General features: G+C 36.8%; 1 protein-coding gene across 1 annotated transcript in view; it reads left to right on the forward strand.

Annotated features, from left to right (window-relative positions):
* NELL2 (neural EGFL like 2) overlaps positions 1-21,898 on the forward strand; it is a 628,280-nt gene that overhangs the window by 67,699 nt on the left and 538,683 nt on the right. Inside the window, exon 4 of the mRNA XM_007937919.2 lies at positions 2,243-2,393. Within this exon, the coding sequence (XP_007936110.1) occupies positions 2,243-2,393 (151 nt within the window). The remainder of the gene's footprint in view (positions 1-2,242; positions 2,394-21,898) is intronic.

Genomic DNA, 21,898 nt, shown 5'->3' on the forward strand with positions numbered 1-21,898 from the left:
AGGCTACTCCTTGTGCTATTTCTCTTGTTTCTGTCCCCATCTACCATCCTGCTCAGCACGACAAAGCATATTCAGGTTCTACCTGCATGAAAAGGGGAGAAGCATAAAAAATGCTTATAATTTAATTTGTTTGTAACCTATCAAATTAAAATGATAGAGTGAAGTTTCCTTTCATATAAATTAGGGTGGACTAGAAGTTAACACTAGATTAAATCATTCTCCCAGAATTATATTTCTTTGCCTTCCTGAGGAAGTGGAATGTTTTAGAGCTGGGAGGAATTATATGGAATTCACTCTACTGCCTATTTTATCTCTGGTGGTGCCTGTGGAGATACTATACTCACTGGTTATGGCAGAAATTACAGAATATTGTCATGATTGTAAATTGTGAATTTCCAGTGAAAAAGAGAAAGTTTCTTTTTGACAACATGGAAGTTTCTTTTTTCCTGAAACTTTGAATAAATATCTCGGGCCTGACATCATTGCCCTACATTGGGTACAATTTCCTGATGCATTTACTGTGGACAGTAATAGTTGATGATCTGATTTGGAGAAGTCATGGATTGAGAGTGGAGAGCGATTATTTCTCTGTGGCAGTCTGAGTTGTTTTACCAGTAGGATAGGTTGATGATGGTAATGGTAACACCAAGGGTCTACTACATGGACATGCATGGCTCTGCATCATCCAGTCCAGCTTTCCTATCTAACTCCATCCAGCAGTGGCTCCTCCTCACTGGTTTCATCCCTGTCAACACCTCTCTACTTTTTCACAATCTGTTCCTGTGACTAAAATGGTCTTCCTTCCTTTTCATAGCTGATGAACTCCTGATCAAATGCCATATATTCTATGAAGCTTCCCTCCAGATGATGTTGCCTGCTTCTCCCTCTTGTCCAGTAACACCTTCTGTCTACCTGTTCTGCAGCATTTCTTACACTGGGTTGGGTTTATTTGTCCATTTTTCTAATTTTTGAGTGTCTTCAGAGTTTATCCATGTCTTGCTTGTCTGTGTTTTCCCACCAACAGACACATAGACCAGGTGATTATGTTTTCCCCTCCCTAAATCTGTGGGCTGAGAAGGGTGGGGAACTTTGAATCCATCCTACAATCTCTGTTTCAGTTTGTGGTTTTCAACCAGGTTTCTGCTGTACTACTCCCACAAAAATGTTTGGAAATGTGTTGGAATACTTGTAGTTGTCACAGTGACTGGGAATGTCTGCCACTGGCATTCATTGGGCAGAGACACAGGAATGCTAGATGTTCTGCAATGCATGGGACAGGTTCCTCTCCAAATGCCTGTAGTTCTCCCATTGAGAATTACGTATCTAGGTCAAAGGGTAGAAAAGAATATGATTTAATCACACACAAAAAATGATAGAGCCCATCCACTCTTTGTATACACTATGAATAGGAGAGTCTTAGGTTCACTTAACAGATGGCTTGAAGAATAGGTTATTCCTGCCCTCTCAATCCAGGCTTATTTCCATCCTTATTGATTTCTTCCATGTCACATGGGTCCTGGTTTAGAATGCAGGACTAAGTTATTTGGAAATATAGGGTAAAAGTTTTTTCTCTCCCATGTAAAACCTCCTTGGCTAGACTTCTCTAAGGCTTGAGAAAAGAAGATGGGAATTAAAATTAAGTTCTTTGTATTTCTTTCAACAAATACAATGCGATAGTTTAATCTTAATGCTTCATCCACTGCACAGAAGGCTGAGAGTGACTAATTTCAGTGATCTTTTTAAAAATCTATTTATAGCAAGCCTTCTGGCTAAAGACACTAATACGGAAAGTGGTATATAGATTTAAATCCAGTTTTCTGTCATGAGGTGTCAGAAAAACTTAATGACTCTAATGTGGTCTTTTAGGTCTTATTTTAGGAAGTAAATCTTTTTGTTCATTGTTGACACAGATGTGACGTGGTGTGTAGGATATAGAAAGTGTGTATGGGGAAATCTTGAGAGTGCACTTCTTCAAATAAGATTCTTTGACTCTTTGCTCAAAAGGTGATAATTTTGAAAAAAGATTCCTGAAACACATGATAAACTCAATAATTCATGTGTTTTTACTGTCCAGTGTTACATGTAGCATAAAGTTTTGCTGAAAGAATTCATTAGTAGAGTCTGAAACTTGGCATTTATCAATTACTACTTGAAAATACTTTTTGAAAGATGGTGCATGTAAGAGATGCTTTTTAAAACAAAATTCTGGTTTATTCTCAGTGTATGTTTCTTTCTTTTTCAGATATCCCCAGAAGTATAAAAGCATCTACTGCTACAGCTGAGCAGTTTTTCCAGAAGTTGAGAAATAAACATGAATTTACTGTTTTGGTGACCCTGAAACAGACCCATTTAAATTCAGGAGTTATCCTATCCATTCACCACTTAGATCACAGGTAAGTGTAGCTAGTTGCTGGAGTTTCTGTTGTTTTCATTAGATATGGTTAAATGAGTACATTAAGGGTAAGTAAACAAAAGCAAGATATGATATATACAAGATTGGTTTAAAACAGTGAAAATAATTGTGCTACATTATGCAAAATCACAAACACAGTAATTGAGATCTTAAAAGCAGAAGGAGCTCCTGCTTTTCAGGTTGCTAAGAGCACACAGAAGTTACAATTTCAAAAACAAATTGGTTAATTATGAAATTCTTCATGAGATACCTTCCTTGGTATTAAAGTCAAATATAGCTTCTTAATTTGTGAATAGGTATGCACAAAAATACTATATTTTATTTCTTCAGGAAATTACCTGGCCTTAGAGCTTAAAAAAAAAACAAAAAAACTCACTGCCATCGAGTTGATTACAACTCATAGCAACCCTCTTTGTGTTTCCGAGGCAGTAAATCTTTATGGAAGTCAATTGCCCAGTCTTCCTTCTGCAGAGTGGCTGGTGGATTTGAACCACCAGGCTTCTGGTTAGCTGTCAAATGCTGTAGGCACTATGCCACCAGAACTCCAGTTAGAGCTTAATAAGTTTTATAATTGTAATCACTGGCAGATAACTTCTTTTTCAATGTGCCTCTTAGGTTGCAACAGTTACAGTTGTATTCTTTTTTTCATACAGCTGTATTCTTGAATGTTATGTCGAATAAAAATGCTTTCTTCAGTATCTTCCAGTTTCTTTTATATGTAGAAGCCTGACATATACATAGATTCTACTGATAAATAATATCAAATAGCCAAAAATGATTCCTTCTTGAAAAAATAACCACAATTCTGAGAAAGAAAGTTTGTTCATGGCCATATATTGAATACTTGTTCAATATTTGATTAGTTTTTCCATAACTAAAGACTCACAAACACTAGAAGACAAAATAGATGACTGACCTCCTAAAAATTAGACACTTATACACATCAAAATTTCACCAAAAGGGTAAAAAGAGAATCCACAGGCTGGAAAAAAGTTTTTGGCAATGAAATATCAGACAAGGGACTAATACCTAAAATTTATAGAAAACCTCCACAACAAAAAGACAAATATTCCAATTAAAAAATGGGCAGAGAACATGAACAGACAACACTTCACCAAAGAAGATATGCAAGGAGCCAGCAAACACATGAAGAAATGCTCATGATCCTTAGCCATTAGCAAGTTGTGTAACACCAGCAATGAGATATCATCTGACTCCAGCAATAATAGCAAAGTTCAAAAAAACAAAAACAGTAAATGCTACCAAGGGTGTGGAGAGACCAGAACCGTCATACATTGCTGGTGGGACTGTAAAATGGTGCAAGCACTGTGGTAAACAATATGGCATTTCCTTAAATAGGTGGAAATAAAAATACTATATGATCCAGCACTACTGGGTATATATCCTGAAGAAATAAGAGCCATGACATGAACAGATATATTCAGATCCATGTTCATCACAGCACTGTTCACAGTATCAAAAAGATAGAAACAACTTGAGTGCTTGCTCATCAGTGGAGGGATGAGTAAACAAACTATGGTACATACACATTGTGAAATATTATTCAACACTAAAGAACAATGATGAGTCTGTGAAACATCTTATAACATGGATGAATCTAGAACACATGCTGAGTGAAATTAGTCAATTACAAAAGGACATATATTCTATGAAAATAATATTGTAAAAAGTCAAGAAAAGGTTTTTACACAAAAAGATATAGTCCTTGAAGGTTACCAGGAATGGGAGGGGAAGGGAGGGTAAACCACTGACTAGAGGGTACGCATATTAACATGGGGAAGGGGAAGGCAATATATAATAAGAGGGTGGTCAGGACAAAATGATCGAGGAAAGGAAGATCCTGGAAGGAGTACAAGAGCTGAAGTCAACAGAAAAACAACAACAACAAAAATCAAACCCACTGCCATCAAGTTGATTCTGATTCATAGAGACCCCCCTTGGGTTTCCAAGGTGGTAAATCTTTATGGAAGTAGATTGCCCAGTCTTGCTTCTGTGGAGTGGCTGGTGGGTTTGAACCACCAACCTTCTGGTTAGCAGTCAAATGCCTTAGACAATGTGCTACCAGAGCTCCTTAAAGTCAACAGAGGTAAATACTAATTCATACACAATCCTGCAGTAACAGTAATAATAATCAATAATCTATGAGTGGATACATAGACACTCAAATTGAACAGGGAGGGAGGATCAGATTATACCCACAAATATATATAGGTTTGACAAAGGATATTTCTACATAAGTACACACATGCTACAAATACATCTGAATGTAGTATAACATTCAGGAGACAAAGGAAAAAAAATATTTAGGCCTTGGAAACACGATGGGGCAGTTTTACTCTGTCCTATAGGGTCTCTGTGAGTCAAAAGTGGCTCGATGTTAGTGGTTTTATTTTTTGAGGGGTTAAAATGGGAATAATTATAGTACATAAGTTTTTGTGAAGATTAAAGGGTTTATATATGTAAAGCTCTTTATACATAGAAGACCTTAATGATCCTGTGCAGCTTTGGGCAGAAGCCTCTTTTCTTGCTTTCTCTAATTAGAGGTAAGACAGCTTGGGACTTTGCACATCTATGTTAAATTCTAGAGGACAAATATATATTGAGAACAAAATAAAACAAAACTGACTTACAGAGCAAGGATTTTAATAACACTTCATCTGACTTGCTCCCAGGGTTTGAAGGTTCCCTTTTATTTCTTTTCATAGGATTGGTATAATATCTCAGGCCCTTCTCTTGAATTTCTTTCTTTCCAGGTTCTGCATTGTGTATAAGGGGAGGGTGTCATCCTAATTATATGTAACTGGTAACTGGTAACTTTGGATCTTCATGATGAAGGGAGAATGAGAGAGGGGGAGATCCCATCTCTAAGAGTTTACTAGGGCTCTTCCTCTTGGAGGGTTTCTGGTCTGAGGGACAGGCCTTGGCGTTAGGTGATTGACATCAGGTGAACTTCTTGCTCACAACACTGTGTCTCTGCCCATTTCAATCAGGTTTTTAGGCAAAATGATAGCTTATCATAGAAGAAATATTGCTCCTTTCAGGCAGCTGGTTTATTTCTGTTCATCTTTAGTTGTTGGAAGTCCCAGGTGGAGCAGACTGTTAACATGCTTGGCTGCTAACTGAAGGAGTAGACTTTTGATTCCACTCAGAGGTACTTTGGAAGAAAGGACTGGTGATACACTTCTGAAAAACTCACCACTGAAAACACTAAGGAATGCAGTTGTACTCTGCCATGTGTGGAGTCGCCAAGGGTGAATTAACTCAACCGCAGCTGGGGGTATGCCAAAAAAAACCCACTGGCATCAAGTTGAATCTGGCTCACAGCAACCCTATAGGACAGAGTAGAACTGTCCCCACAGGGTTTCCAAGGCTGTAAGTCCTACTCCACAGAAGTCCCGTGGAGTAGCTAGTAGGTTCAAACAGTCAGCATTTTGTTCACAGCTGAGTGCTTTAACCACTATGCCACCAGGGCTCCTTTCCATTTGTGGTAGTTAACTGTAATTGTTAAGAAATTCTTCCCTGTATTGTTGACACTAGATTTTTCTGTCCTGTAACTGTCTTCTCCTGCCCCATTTGTAGAGCCATGGAACTTGACAAACCTTTTTCCAAATTCGATCCCCTTTTTTATGTGATGACCACCGCCACATCATCTCTTACCCATCTTCTTTCGGGGATAACCAGTGCTAAATAACTCCATCTGTTCTTCTTGGAACTTGATTATAAGCATTGTACTATATTTATTGCCCTCATTGATATGCACCCCAGAAGGTCACTGTTCTTGTTGGTACCCAGAGTTGTACATAGAAGTCCACGCTTGTCTGACCATCACATTTTCCATCTGATGGATATTAAAATAATTTGAAAATTTTTAACACATTTAAGGATCTGAAGAATAGAAACAACTAGACCTTTGAGTGTCTTGCTGTTCCTATGACGTACATTTGTTGAGGTTATGTACAGGACATTTATATTGGCTTATTCCCATTAAAATTATATTCTATCATTACAACAATATATTATCATTGTAGAAAATTTAGAAAACTGACAAGTATAAAGAAACAGGAAAACTCATCCAAAATCATATTACCAAGAGCAGACTAATGTTGACATTCTTTCATATTTTAATCCAGTCTTTTGCCTATAAGTATAGATATTTTGTTTAATCAATTCCTTATTTTTAGATATTTAACTCATTTCATTTTTTAACATTAATAAATATATTTGTATATAAATCTTTGTGAATAGCTGTCATACATTCTAGTTATACTTGTTTTAATAGTCCGTAATTTATTGTTTTACTTACTCATTCTACCTTTGTGTCATCTATTAAATACCATATTGGATATTGTTCTGGTTACCTAGCGTCACTCTTATAGAAATGTACCACAAATGGAATGGCCTTAACAAACAGGATTTTATTCTTACAATTTGGAGGCTTTAAGTCCATGTTCAAAGTGCCAGGCTCTAGGGGCTGGGTGAAAGCCCCTCAATCTTGGGGTCCAGTTCTGCCTCCTGCTCCTGGCCCACTGGAGCTAGAGGCATTTCTTCACTCAGACAGCTGTTGGCTGCTGAGGCTGAGAAGCCTCAAGGTTGACAAGTAAAAAGGCACAGTCCTGATGTTACCAATCCACACGGCAGGCCATTAACTTAAGTCCACTGTAAGTCCCAAGGTCGGCAGAGCATGGCAAGCTGCTGAGCAATGACATGGCTACATGCAGGGTCCAAGCATGCCAAAGGCTAGAGCCCATTCCCAAGGCTCTTCCTTATAAACAGGAAGCAGACCACATCCCAAAGGCAACTACTCAACTGCTTGTGGTAGAGCCCACCATGGGGTTGATTGCCAGTCTCATCATAGGGAATAACTACCACCAGCTGCCCAGCCACTCAACCAGGCCCAGCCAAGTTGACACACAAACTGAACTACCACAGATATATAGTATATATTTCTTTGATATAGAAAGTAATTTATATTTGTGAGGTACTTTTTATTTTCTTTGTAAGCTAATCATTATTAAAAGCTTACTGTGGGCCAGGAACTGTGCTCAGTGCATAACATGCACTAGTTCATTTTGTCATCAGTATTCATAGTGACAGTCAGGGCTGAATTCAGGCATGTGAGGACCCTAGGCATTGATAATCTGTGGTGCTCCCTCCCCTGCTTACTCATACACTCAAATGTTGTTGCTGTTGTTATTTGCCGTCGAGTCGGCCCCGACTCATAGCGACCCCTCCTTGGGTTTCCGAGGCAGTATCACTACGGAAGTAGGATTGCCCAACCTTCCTTCCGAGGAGTGGCTGGTGGATTTGAACCGCCAGCCTTCTGGTTAGCAGTCAAGTGCCTTAGGCACTATGCTACCAGAGCTCATATATATATACACACACATATACATATACATATATACACGTATGTATGTATATGTATGTTATGTGTATATCTCTGTGTATGTATGTGTGTGTCTTAGCTATCCATGATGTAATTTCTTTTAAAATGTGGCTCTGGTAGCATAGTGGCTAAGGCACTTGACTGCTCACCAGAAGGCTGGCGGTTCAAACCCACCAGCCACTCCTCGGAAGGAAGATGGGGCAATCTACTTCCATAGTGATACTGCCTCGGAAACCCAAGGAGGGGTCACTATGAGTTGGGTCTGACTCGACGGCACATAACAACAACAACAACGTAAGTAATTTAATGCAAAAGTGGCATATGCCATTTTAGCAGAATGAGATGAATTGGATTGTAAAACTTTTAGTGGATGTAGAGTACTAAGATTTTTATTATATACCACGTTTTCTACAAAAAAGATACTCCACAACAAAGAAAATGAGTCAGTGAACTTAGTTGTTTTGACAGTCAATGTAAAATTCTCTTGATATTCCACAATGAAGAATTGACTTTGACCAGTTTTGCTTTAAATGGCTTATACTTGAGTTTTGATAGTTGTTTCATAATAAATGCTATAATTATAAATGAACAAATGAGTAATATAAAGCACTGTGTCCCATGCAACAGACAGTACATATGAAATTAATTTGATAAAGTTCTTTGTGTTAGGTAAGTATCAATATTTGTATTATTTTTGGGATGTTTTCTGTGTTAGCATTATATTAAATTATTACCTATATTAATATTATATTAAATATATGCTATATTATATCCACCTATATGGCAAACATGTTTTAAAGTTAAAGTTATAAATATTATTGCTTACATAACTTAGAATTTTACTCTGTATATAAATGCTATACAGTTAAAAAGTAACTTGACTGAATTCATTGCAGTGATTGACTTGAGTTGCCTTGCTTTTGTGTGTTGTCTGGTACTGGAGTTCCCAATGATTGTATACCAGGACGTGTGCAAAAGTGTACCCTAGTATTTGTATTATGGCAAAGAGCATTGCTGGTTCTCCTACATAGAGTTACTGGATCAGCAGAAGTGGTTGTGTAAAATGGTTCTCTCAAAATGGATCAGAGACCAGTTATCTATTAATATAATCTGTCCTTGGTCAGTAACTGATTTATTGGATCCGGTTGCATATTGAGTGAATATAGTAAGAGTTAGACACGATAACCCACCCACACCTCTTGTTTATTAGAAAGAAATAGTATACTCCTGTCAAGAAAAAGATTTTCAATTACACAGGAGGGTGTTGTAGAAGACAGATATCCATGAAGGTATTGAAGTGGTAGTGGCCTCATAAACAGCTTTGCACATAGGCACCCTCATGACCCTGCATGAACTTTATTTCCAGCCAGCACAGGAGCTGGTATCCATTCCATTTGGTGCTCTGCTACTTCCCTTCCACTGTGGGATTTGCTTTTAATTATGTCCTATCTGCTTGGCATCTATGGGTCTTCACTTTAGGCAGCTGGTGCCCCTGTTTAGTTGATGCCCTAAGCACGTGCTTAACTTATCTATTCGGTAATCCATCCCTGGTGATGATCCAGGGTTCACTGTGTATGCAGTGGAGTGGACTGCATACATTCCAATCATAACACTGCCTTTCATTGGCTTTGTGACTTTGGGCAAATTACTTAACTGTACTTAACTGTACATCAGATTCCTCATCTGTCATCCATATAAGGTGCTTTAAAACACTAACAACAAAAACAAAAGTCCCATAATTGTGCAAGATCAATACTCTCATCCGCATTGTACAGTGAGAAAAACAAGTCTTACAGAAGTTAAGGAGCTGTGAAGGGTTTCACGAGAATAAGTGGTAGGAGACAGATTTAAATTCATCTTGATTGTAGAGCCAACCCACTGAATCTCTGTGCTATGCTGTCAGTGTCTTGGAGAACTCATTAGATAGGTCTCTTCTGCTCACTTCTTCACAGTATCACATAACTAGTGAAGAGTCAGAACCCAACCCTAGTTCTTCTGATTCTTGAGTCCTTTGCTTTTACTGCTACACCATGATATTGCTGAACCTCCTTTGTTAAGTAACTCCCCTTCCCCCTGTTATTGTTGCTAAAGTTATCTTTCCTGCCTTAGTCCTATTCTCACCTATCTTTTAGTTTCCTCCTTTCCTGAACACTTATTTATTCTCTACTTTTTTCCATCAATAATTTAAAGTGATTTATAGAGATATGTTCCAGCTTACAACCACCCTATGGGATAGAGTGAAACTGCCCAATGGGGTTTCCAAGGCTGTAAATCTTAAAGCAGCAGACCGCTTCATCTTTCTTCTGCACAGCAACTGGTGGGTTTGAACCACTGACCTTTTGGTTAGCAGCTGAATGCTTTAGCCACTACACCATCAGTGATTTTAGTTTGAAAGGGGGTATGTATAGGTCAGCAAGATAAAAATAAAATGACATATGCAAATCAAAGTGAAGGAGAAAAAGAAAACTCAGTTAAATGATCAAGAGAAGTGTAACTAACTATTCTTGGTTCTGAGGGTAGAGATGTGTTTTTTCCATGATCTTTTATGGCCAAATGTAGTGAGTGTTCTTCAAGAAACAAGTTCAGAGGGCTTTGTGTGGACCACCTCACTCCACAACGTACTTCAGAAAAAGCAAATCTATGGTGATGCCAATAACATTCATGTAGCTGTGAAAATCTCTCAAACAGCATTGTACTCTTTGGAGATACTTGGTATTGTGCAGGACAGTCCTGTACAACCAGCAGTTTTCCTGCTCAAAATATCCGGTAGTGACACCTGTGTGAAGCACTCAGATAGGCCAGGTCCTTCATGCAATACTCTATATAAATTGCTTTTGTCAATCTAGCTTTTGAGAATAATACCAATTTAAGCAAGATTTCTCAATTAAATACCCAAATTGAAATTATTCTTTGTTTGTAGTTAAGTGAGAGCCTTGAGCATCAAAAGCAGAGTTGGAGGAAATACTGACATTTCTTATAAAAATTGAGGAGCCTAGCAATGACATGCTTGAATGGAAGGCATCCACGTCTGTTTGTAGGTGGCTGAAGTGGGCAGCTTGAATTGTATTCTGACTTATAGATAGATGGATCATAGAGGCTTCTATCTTTTAACGTTTATTATCTGGAAATGAAACAGTAGTGTTTATATTAAATTTGGCAAATTAGGAAAACCACAAGGAAATAAAAATCATCTGTAACTTTCCTACCCAGGTATGATCTCTATTTATATTTTCAGGTATATGCTTCTACTTAAAATTGATAAGCACAATGCTTTTATTTAAAAATGGAATCATACTATACATAATATTTTATAACTTTTTAAAGTTACCAAAATATTTTGAGCATTTTCACATGCCAGTAAATCATTTTGCAACCTACTTTTTATTGTGATAAAAACATAGATAGCACATTTACCAACTGAACATTTTTACATGAACAATTCAGTGATGTTGATTACATTAGCCATGTTTTACCCTAGTTGCCAAATTTTCCATCACCATTAACAGATACTCAATGTTTCCTAAACAATGGCACCCCTTTTCCTCTTCTTCCTGCCCCTAGTAACCATGAGTAAACTTTGATCTCTATACTTTTGCTTATTCTAGATATTTGGTATAAGTGGAATTATATAATATTTAACCTTTTGTGACTGACTTACTTCACTTAGCATAATGTTTTAAGGTTCGTCCATGTATCAGGACTTCATTTATCTTTATGGCTGAGTAAGAATCCATTATATGTATGTATATACCATACTTTAACATTTCCTCTGTTGATGGACATTTGGGCTAGTTCCACGTTTTGTCTGTTATCAATAGTGTTGCGGTGACCATTGGTGTACATTTGTCTGTTTAAGTTGCGACTTTTATGTATTGTGGGTGTATACCTAGGAGTGCAATTGTTGCCTCTGATAGTAGTTCTATATTTAACTTTTTGAGGTACTGCCAGACTTTTTCACAGAGGCTTTACCATCTTGCATTCCCAGTAGCAGTGGATGAGGGTTCCAGTTTCTCCACATCTTCACCAACATTTGTCATTTGCCTTTTTTTTTTTTTTTTAAATCTTAACCATTCTTATGGGGGTAAAGAGGTATCTCATGGTAATACATGATTTTTTTTTTTTTCTTTTTCTTACATATCTAGCAATTTTTCCTTTGTTCCCTTCCCATCCCTGGTAACCAACAAAGGAAGTTTTCTTTCAAATTTTTGATGTCCAAAGAATATTCTATCATTGGGTACAAATTAAAGCAAGGGTAATCAATTCCTCACATCTACCATTAAAAAAAAAAAAAAATCAAGCACAGTGGCCATAAAATGTCTAATTTTGAGCAGTATAACTACTTAAATTATGAACTAGTTTGCAAAATATGTGCCTGGAATTTATGTATTTCACAGTATGGTTGACTGTAGGTTAGTTAAATGTTGAAAAATGCTTATCAAAAATAGTTGATCTGCCATCCTTCTAACTGGGAGTGACTTGGTGTAGGACCAGCTGTTCATAAGAGCCCTCCTAGTTTGTGATAGTAAGAGCTCTTCTGCATAGGGAAGGGTGCTCATTTCCGTTTTGTGTGTGTTTTATGGCTGAGGGGAGGTAGTTCCTCTTAGCCCATATTCTTGACTTGGTAGAAAGCACAAGAGTGAGGATTTGAGCTGTTTCTCTGAATTTAGGTTCTGAATGTTTGACTATGAAGTGCTTGCAACAGAGCAAATGCTCTATACACATCAGTGTTATTATTAGAGATGATAAGAGACTTCTCCTTATGTCAGTCCCAGATGCTAATCTTATCTCTTTCAGCTAATTGCAGTGAGCATCAGGCAATCATACAGGCCTCAGAAGCCCAGTTAAGTGGGAGGAAGGTAGGAAGTATTAGAGACTGTGGGGAATGCCAGTTTTGTCCCTGGTAGTGATGAAGGAAAGCTACCATTCAGGAGGCCAGAAGGCGTTAAATGCCAGGTACAAGTGACCAGTCTGACTATCATCTATGTGTTACTTCCTTTCTTTTGCCTTGCTTGTCCAAAGCCTGCTCATATCTTCAGAACCATGCTTATATCTCCATGAAGCTTTTTTGACTTTTACATTTTACATTACTTTCTTCCTCCATTAGCCTGATATGCATTTTTTATTTGTGCCACTCTTTTTGGCATTCTAGCATATAATGTCTTATATTGCTATGGAGATAATTCATGTATATAACATTGTTAATAGAATATGAGACATTAAAATATCACTTACTACTTTTGATCATAATTGTAACATTATTTATGGGGATTTAAAAAATTTAAATTGTAGTATGTATCTATTTTAATTGGTAATATATCCATGGTTCAAAATTTGAGAGGTACCATAAGATATAAAGAAAACCATCTACTTCTATCTCAATTTCTATTCCTGGGGGCAACCCCTATCCTCACTAAAAACATTTTGAACACAAGAAAAATATAAAGAAGAAAAGGCTGCTTAGCCAACCAGTAGTGAGCTGGAGCTGGATCTCACTTGCTTACAAGAGTTGATTTTTTAATTTTTAGGAACTTTATGAGGTGGTTGACATTACTTTGATATCTTGAAATAGGCCATGGTGTGAATATTTAAACAATGGAAACTGGCAAATGCCACAAAGTAGGACTTCCCTCCCTCCCCCCCGAGATAGTTGTTAAAACATTTACTAGGACACTACTGCCGGTTATCTTGGCATCTAATGATAACCAGTATTAGCACTCAGAAATAACTTTCTAATCCTTTTCCCGGGTGAAATTATACATATATATAATATACATATATTATATATATGTATAATTTATATATATAAATATATATGTGATGTCTGTGTATGTGTGAAATTTTATGTGGCTGGCAAAATTTTTTATTAGATTTTAAGCTTTTTTAGCTGTCAAGGGATTGTGCAGTACACTTTTAAACACTCTCATATGCATTTAGATGCTAAATAAATATTTGTTAGATGAAAAACTGAGTGAAAGATCAAGGAAAAGAAAGTCATGAGTGCTCCAGGAATCATAAATAGCATCTTTGAGCATTCATTGGGATAACTTAGGCAATAGAATCCAGAGACTGTTCAGATTGCTATAATAATGTAGGATGCTTAATCTATCCTGAAATGTCATTAGCTCCACCATGAGCATTTCACTAACCAGCAGCCACTTCTTTGAAACAACTATAAGTTAAGCTCTTAGAAAATAAAGACACTTGTAATGAGCTAGAATAGCAACATCTCAGCCACTGTGTTAAAACTGGAAGCCTAATCACACAAGTCTGTTGGTTTGGACATACGAGACTAATTGAAATGTTCTAGATTCTGAAGTATGTGAAGTGAGCTAAGAGCAAGACAGAGTAGCAAGGACAGACAATCACAGCATCTTGGAACTGGAAGGGGGCTTCAATCGAACTTTGGCACTAAAATACACCTTAAAACAAAGTGACATAATTGTGAAACTATTGGGAACCTCCTCAGGGGTGACCTACGCTCTGAGCATTGGCTCATTTGGCCTCACAGTCAGAGATATTGGATTAAAACCATGTTCTTCACGTTGAGGCTGATACTGAAAATAAAAGAACAAACTTCATGTGAGCACAGTGTAGGATGACTGTAGGCTCTGCAGCCATTTTTCTGTATGTGTGGTGATCATCCGCATTACCTAAAAAAAAAAGACAATTATATATGTTTATGTTAGAAAGAATTGAAATGCATCAGGCAGATCAAAGAAGTTCTCTTATCATTATAATTTTCCTACTATTGTGTTTTGAAAGGAAAAGAACAGACAATAAAGAAATAATTCTAAGATACTGGCTCATTTATCCATTTGAATAGGAAAAAATGGAAGAGAAATGTTGAAAGAGTAAAGACTCCTTGAAAGCAAAGGGATATTTACCAATAAAGACAAATTAGATTTTTCTGCCAAATTTCAAAAAGTATTCTACAGTTTTTTCAGGATAAATAAAATCCTTTTCTTATCCCTTGATACAGATTTGGTGTAGTTACCTAAAGTATACTCTGTAGTTTATAATATTTCTCCTTAAAGTAATCTTGGGCATTAGATATTGAAATTGGTTCTCAATGGTTACTATTAGAAATTTTCCTGATATACAAATATTATACTTCTAACTTTAAATGCTTTGCAAGTAGCGTACGTGGAAGTAATTTGTGGCAATAGCTTTGCAAATAAATACAAAACTGTCTTGTAGTTTGCCATCATCTTCTGTATTAATAAAGTTGAGGTAAAATAAATGGAATTTTTTTTCCCTACTGTCCTGGCATTAATTATTATATATTCTGGGTGAGTAAGAATATATTTATGTATGAGACTGATCACATGTATCTTCATATTTGTGAGTACTTGTCATGTAATAAGCCATTTTTCTTTCTTGACATTAGTAAGTAAAAATTAAACTTGTTTGCAATATTTGCTTGGCTTAATGGTTCTGAACTAAATGATGACTTTGTTTATTATGGATAAAATTAACAGACTGACATAAAAGCTACTGCAGTGTTTACTTTTTGGTTGTACTTTATTTAATAACATTAAATGTGATAAGAGTTATAAATTAAATGTTCAAACCACAAGTTCTGCATAATTAAAAAAAACCTTGACTTAGATTTTTATTTTCTTAAAGTTTATTTCTATATCATTATTTATCTGTAACAAAAATACATTTTTAATATGCATTTTAATACCCCCCCAATTATTAGGAAAGTTGCAATATACATTCTATTGTGGTTAAGCATATATATATCATTATGGTATGGTGAAGTACTGATGAAGATGTTGAATTAACCTTAAGACTCAGGAAGCAAATGGATTTCATATATTTATTATATGTAGCTAATTTGCATATGGGGAGCTCTGGTAGCATAGTACCAGTCCCTCGGTGATCTAGTGGCTAGGATTTGGCACCTTCACCGCCATGGCCCAGGTTTGATTCCTGGCCAGGGAAACACTTTGGGAGCTCTGGTAGCATAGTGCCTTAGGCCCTTGACTGCTAACCAGAAGGCTGGTGGTTCAAACCCACCAGCCACTCCTCGGAAGGAAGATGGGGCAATCTACTTCCGTAGTGATACTGCCTGGGAAACCCAGGAGGGGTCGCTATGAGTCAGTCCGACTTGACAGCACACAACAACAACAACAACAACAACAAAGGTAGCGTAGTGCCTAAGGCATTTGACTGCTAACTAGAAGGCTGGCGGTTCAAACCCACCAGTCACTCCTCGGAAGGAAGGTTGGGCAATCTACTTCCATAGTGATACTACCTTGGATACCCAAGAAGGGGTCGCTATGAGTTGGATTTGACTCGACGGCACATAACAACAACAGCAACAATTTGCGTATAGGTGAAATAATGGGGAAAAAGTACACATTTGAATATATAGAGGTTATTTTATGGAGCACAAAATCTGTTTCATGCTGAAGTAGCAAGGTATTCTTTTCTTTTCTGTCAGCATTGTATTCCTTCTGCATGGCCGTGGCGTGAATCAATTGGCTAATACTGCTGTGGCCCACAGACTAATCAACCTATATACTCCCATCTCACAGACAGAGATGCAGAGGAGCAGGGATATTTCCAGGTTGCCATGCTATTTTGACCAGGTCTAATTATCAGGCTCCAAATTTCTTAACCTGAAGTAAGACCTTTCTACTGTCTCCATCTTGTAGCTCTTCACATCTGCCTGAATACCAAGTGCCTTGGCTATTGTGTAGGCTACTGAGGACCAAATCTTCTGGGTTTTAGGACAGACATGTTCTTGCTTTATCATTTCCATGTTTTCCATCTGTTGCCATTTCATTTCTTTTTAAGCAGTTGTTATTGTTAATTTTGTTGAGTTGTTTTTGACTTATAGCAAGCCCATGTGGCAGAGTAGAACCCATAGGGTTTTCTTGGCTGTAATTTTTACAGAAGCAGATTGCCAGGTCTATTTCTCCAAAAGCCACTGGGTAGGTTTGAACTGTCAGTCTTTTGGTTAGCAGCCAAGTGCTTAGCCGTGTTTGCCAGCAGGACTTCTTTTTAAAATGATTTGTTATTGTTGTTAGGTGCTGTTGAGTCAGCTCTGATTCTTAGCAACCCTCTGTATAACAGAACCTAGTCTTGCACCACCCTCACAAGCTTTGCTATGCTTGAGCCCGTTGTTGCAGCCACTGTGTGAGTCTGTATCGTTGAGGGTCTTCCTCTTTTGTGCTGACCCTTTACTTCACCAAGTATGATATCCTTTACCAGAGACTGGTGCCTCTGACAGCATGACCAAAGTAGGTGAGACAAAGTCTGGCTGTTCCATCTTCTAAGCAGCTTTCTGGCTGCACTTCTTCCAAGACAGATTTGTTCATTCTTCTGGCAGTCCATGGTATTTTCAGTATTCTTCATCAACACTACAATTCAAACGCATCCATTCTTCTGTGGACTTCCTTATTTATTGTGCCACTTTTACATGAGTATGAGGCTATTGAAAATGCCATGGCTTAGGTCAGGTGTACCTTAGTCTTCAGAGTGAACTCTGCTCTTTAACACTTTAAAGAGGTCTTTTGCAGCAGATTTGCTCAGTGCAATATGTCATTTGATTTCTTGACTGCTGTTTTCATGGGCATTGATTGTGGATCCAAGTAAAATGAAATCTCTGACAACTTCAGTCTTTTTATCTATTTATCATGTTGTTGGTCCAGCTGTGAGGATTTTTGTTTTCTTTATGTTGAGGTGTAAATGATAGTAAAGGTGAATTGCTCATTAGAAATAAGTGGTTCATGTAGATGATAGTGATCAGTTTGCTACTTAGGTTTTTTCTTTTTTTCCTTGCTCTTGGCATTAGAAAATATATATAGAAAATATATAAGGAATTTTATAAATATCGTTTCTTGACTTGTGAATGGAAATTTTGAGAATGTTATTTTAATTTTTTTTCTGAATAGCACTTTTGACTTTATAATTTCCCTTTTTGCCATCATTGAGCTGTTGTTGTATACAAATTTTAAGGGCAGGTAGCTCTGATTTCCTTTAAGTCCTAGGTTTATTAGGATGAAATTATTTAGTATCTAAGACCATGTTTCATAAGAAGCTAGTCATAAGTGAAGATTTTTTTTCCACTTATTAGAGGATTCTTTATGTTTTATAGAAAGAGCAAATCCATCAAATTTATCAGTTGCTGTGAAATATAGACAAGGACATTTTGTTGTTGTTGTTTTTCCTTGCTTTTATAAATTATGGTTTGAGATTAAATGTGGCACCATTAAAACTTTTACTTTTCTGATAATTTCATTTATTTATTAAAGAAGGTTTTTGTATTCTGAATGTTAGGAAAAACAAGCCATTTTCTAAGCAAGAATGCAGATTTTTCCTGGCAGCTACTATGCCGCACTTCTCAAAACAGAGCCTGAAGTTTTTCAAGCTCCTTTTTAGATTTATAATGCTGTTTAAAAATGTGCTTTTATCAGCCAGTGCCCTCGCATATGCAGATAAGATACCATTCATTTTGCATGAGTCCACTCATATAAGTTCCTTTGGGGTTTTAGCAGAATGGGGGATAAACTTATTCATTTTACTTCATGGCCAGGTTAAAAAAAATGATCATGATTCTTCATTATGGAGTTTCTTTCCCTTTAAAAACTTTAAGAAAAGGTAATGCTTTGGATAAGAAACTGATCAGTGTTATTAGTAAGTATGGTTATCACAGAATTCTTTAAAAAATCTCTTTCAGAGGAGAAGACATTTTTTTATGTGTTTGTTCACTTGTTCAGAAAACATTTAAGGCCCTTCAGTCATTGTGCTAGGCCCTGGGCAGTGGGAGTTGAGACACATGGTTACCAGTGTATAAGAGTTCCTTGGGTGTAGAGGAATTAAAACAAAAAACAAAAAACACTGCTGTGGAGTCGGATCTGACTCATAGTGACCCCTTATAGAAGTAGGTTGCCCAACCTTCCTTCCAAAGAGTGGCAGGTGGGTTTGAACCGCCAGCCTTCTGGTTAGCAGTCAAATGCTTTAGGCACTAAGCCAAGAGAACTCCTGGTAGAAGAATAGGCAAACTAAAAAAAAGTACACTCCAGTGTCATAAATACTATAGTTTCTAGAGTCATTCACAGCATACTATAATCTTGGACTTTCACAGAGCTTCTATTGTCAAGGAATAATAAGTCAGTTAACATATAAAACTAAAACATTATATGTCCAGCTTTGGGTGTGAGGGGCTCTTCCTGGTGCACTGAACTAGCAAGGACTTGGGGCTGGAATGAACCTGTTGAGTTGAGCAGAGTTGTATCTACTGAAAATAGCACCTATGGCAAACACTGAAATTGTGCCCCTGTCCAAATATTTAGCATCATGTGAACCTTGGACAATTAACTCAACAATCAAAACTCAGCCTTAGGGGCCCAATTATTCATATTCATGGAAGAGAGACCATTTTCAGAAAACCCAACTCTCTAGGGTTTCCTCCATGCCTTAGGCTCCGGTAACCTTTCCCTCCTTTTGGTGGAAGATTACATTAAGGAAAAATAGTCCTCAACGTCTAGAAACTTTTCAGGGAGAAAAGGGGGTGTTTGAGCCGCAGGTGGGAGGTCTGTGGCAGGGTCATGCAGCAGGAACCGAGAATGCTTGGGGCAGGGTGGTGCATTGGGGTGTTGAGGTAGGACGCCTCCCCCCCACCCCTGCTGGTGGAGACTAGACAGGCAAGGTTGGAGGGCAGTTGGGAGAGGGAGGTAGCAGGAAGGAAGCCCTGAAGTCAGGAAAGGAAAACCCGAAGTCAGGAAATGAAATGACCGAAGTATTTGTCTTAAATTGCTGAGTGGTCTCTAACATTTGGCCATACAAATTGCCATCGTTAATAAAAATTTCTCAGTGGCGCCCAGGACATGTGCCCTACATGCCATACCTTAGATATGCTCAATTTGAGCTCTATTATCCTCTTAAAATGACCCTGGGGGAAGTCCTTTTCACTCTCTGAACCTTAATTTTTCAAATAAGACTATTAATACCAACTCTGAGGTTACCTTAATTTTTCAAATAAGACTATTAATACCAACTCTGAGGTTGTTTAAGCTTAGTGCCATATTGTAAAGGTAAATTTCTTTTCTCCTCCACATTTCCTGTGTTTTTTAAACCAACATTTATGATTTTTGTAATGATATAGGTAATCTATATTCATTGCACAATATGTGAAAAATATGAGAACATAAAAGAAGTATTTATTAATCACTTTACCAGAATGACAGTTAACAGTTTATTTCCTTTCAATCTTTTTTACATGCATATACCTTCAGATCATGTGATCTAAGTAGATAAAATATAGAACATTCAATTTCCAATATCATTGAATATATGACTAAAATTTGTTTCTTAGTTTCATGATATTTTATCATACTGATATTCTCTGCTTTATTTAGCTAACACTCTTATTTTGGATCTTTAGGTTCTTTCCAGTTTTCCAAGATTATTTCTAATGTAGCAACTGCCACTGTATCTGGAATATAGTATGTGCTCAGTCTTTGGTAGTTTCCTTAGGACGGAGCCAGGAAGTGTAATTTGTTAGGAAATAAGTTATAATTGTTTTGTTTTCTTTTTTCCTATATATTTTCAAAGTTAAAAAAAATACACATTTTCCAATTACCATCAGAAACTTTATACCCATAGAAAGTTTTAAAAACTATGTATGAAAATGACAGTGTAACTGTTCCCTAGCTAAAACTGAACATTATCACATTAAGTAAATTTTTTTCATTTTTTGTTTGGGAAATAATATATTACATTATTTTGATTACTTGCAAGACTGAACTTTTAAAATTATTTTACTGTCCTTATGCATTCTTTTAATGGACATTTTTCTTTTAAGCATTATTTTCTTAATGATTTATAAGGGTTCTTTGTAAATGATTATGGCTAGTAACCTACTATATGCTATTGTGGTTGTTATTTGTCATTGAGTCGATGCTAACTCATGGTGACCCATGAGTGCATAGCAGAACTGCTCCATAGGATTTTCAAGGCTGTACTTGACACAGCAGATTGCTAGGCCTGTCTTCTGAGGTGCTTCTGGGTGGGTTCTAACCACCAGCTTTTCAGCTAATAGTTGAGCACTTAATTAACTGCATTCTTCTCTTTTGTTCTTGGTCCTTTAATTTTATTTGTTGCATTTTTTAACATCCTTAAGGTAAAATTGCATGTATCCTCACTTAGTATTATCCTACAATTTTATGAGGTAACAAGTCTTATTTTTTCCATTCAGCAGATGAGATGTCTTAAGCACCAAGGTTAAATAAGTTCACTAAGTTATTGGTAAGTGGCAGAGCCTACTTTTCACCCAACACTTTGATTCCAGAGTTCTATTCTTATGCATATGTGTGTGTGTATGTATTATTTGGTTGTCATTTCAATTAATTTCTGCCTTGTAGGTTTTTCTATCAGTTAAATGGCTTGTCCTATCCTAAGACAGTTTTGCTTTTATAAAATATATTCTTTTATGGTTTTGTTTTCCACCTAACTCATGAACCTATCTAAAATTTATTATAGTTTAGATAAGAAATTAGATTCTAAACATTTTTCAAACAGATAACTAATTTATTTCAGTGTTATTAATTTAACTCGTTTTCCCCAATTGAAACATCTCCCTTTATCATAAACCAAATCTTATATTTATGTTAGGAGCTCTGGTGGCATAGTGCCTAAGGCATTTGACTGCTAACCAGAAGGCTAGCAGTTCAAACCCACCAGCCACTCCTCAGAAGGAAGATTGGGCAATCTACTTCCATAGTGATACCACCTCAGAAATCCAAGGAGGAGTCACTGTGAGTCAGATACAACTTGATAGCAGTGAATATTTTTTTTTTTTTGGTTTTATATTTATGTTAATACCATTTCTAGACTCTCTTCTGTTTTTAATTGGTCTGTTTATTTTGGGACTTGTAATACACTTATAATACACTTGTAATACACTTGTAATAATACACTTATTACAAGTCTCAAAATAAACAGACCAATTAAAAACAGAAGACAGAGTCTAGAAATGGTATTAACATAAATATAAAACCAAAAAAAAAAAATTCACTGCTATCAAGTTGTATCTGACTCACAGTAACTCCTCCTTAATACACTTATAG

This window comes from Orycteropus afer, unplaced genomic scaffold (assembly GCF_000298275.1).
Source record: "Orycteropus afer afer isolate SDZICR_OR568_19922 unplaced genomic scaffold, OryAfe1.0 scaffold00045, whole genome shotgun sequence".
Lineage (NCBI taxonomy): Eukaryota > Metazoa > Chordata > Mammalia > Tubulidentata > Orycteropodidae > Orycteropus > Orycteropus afer.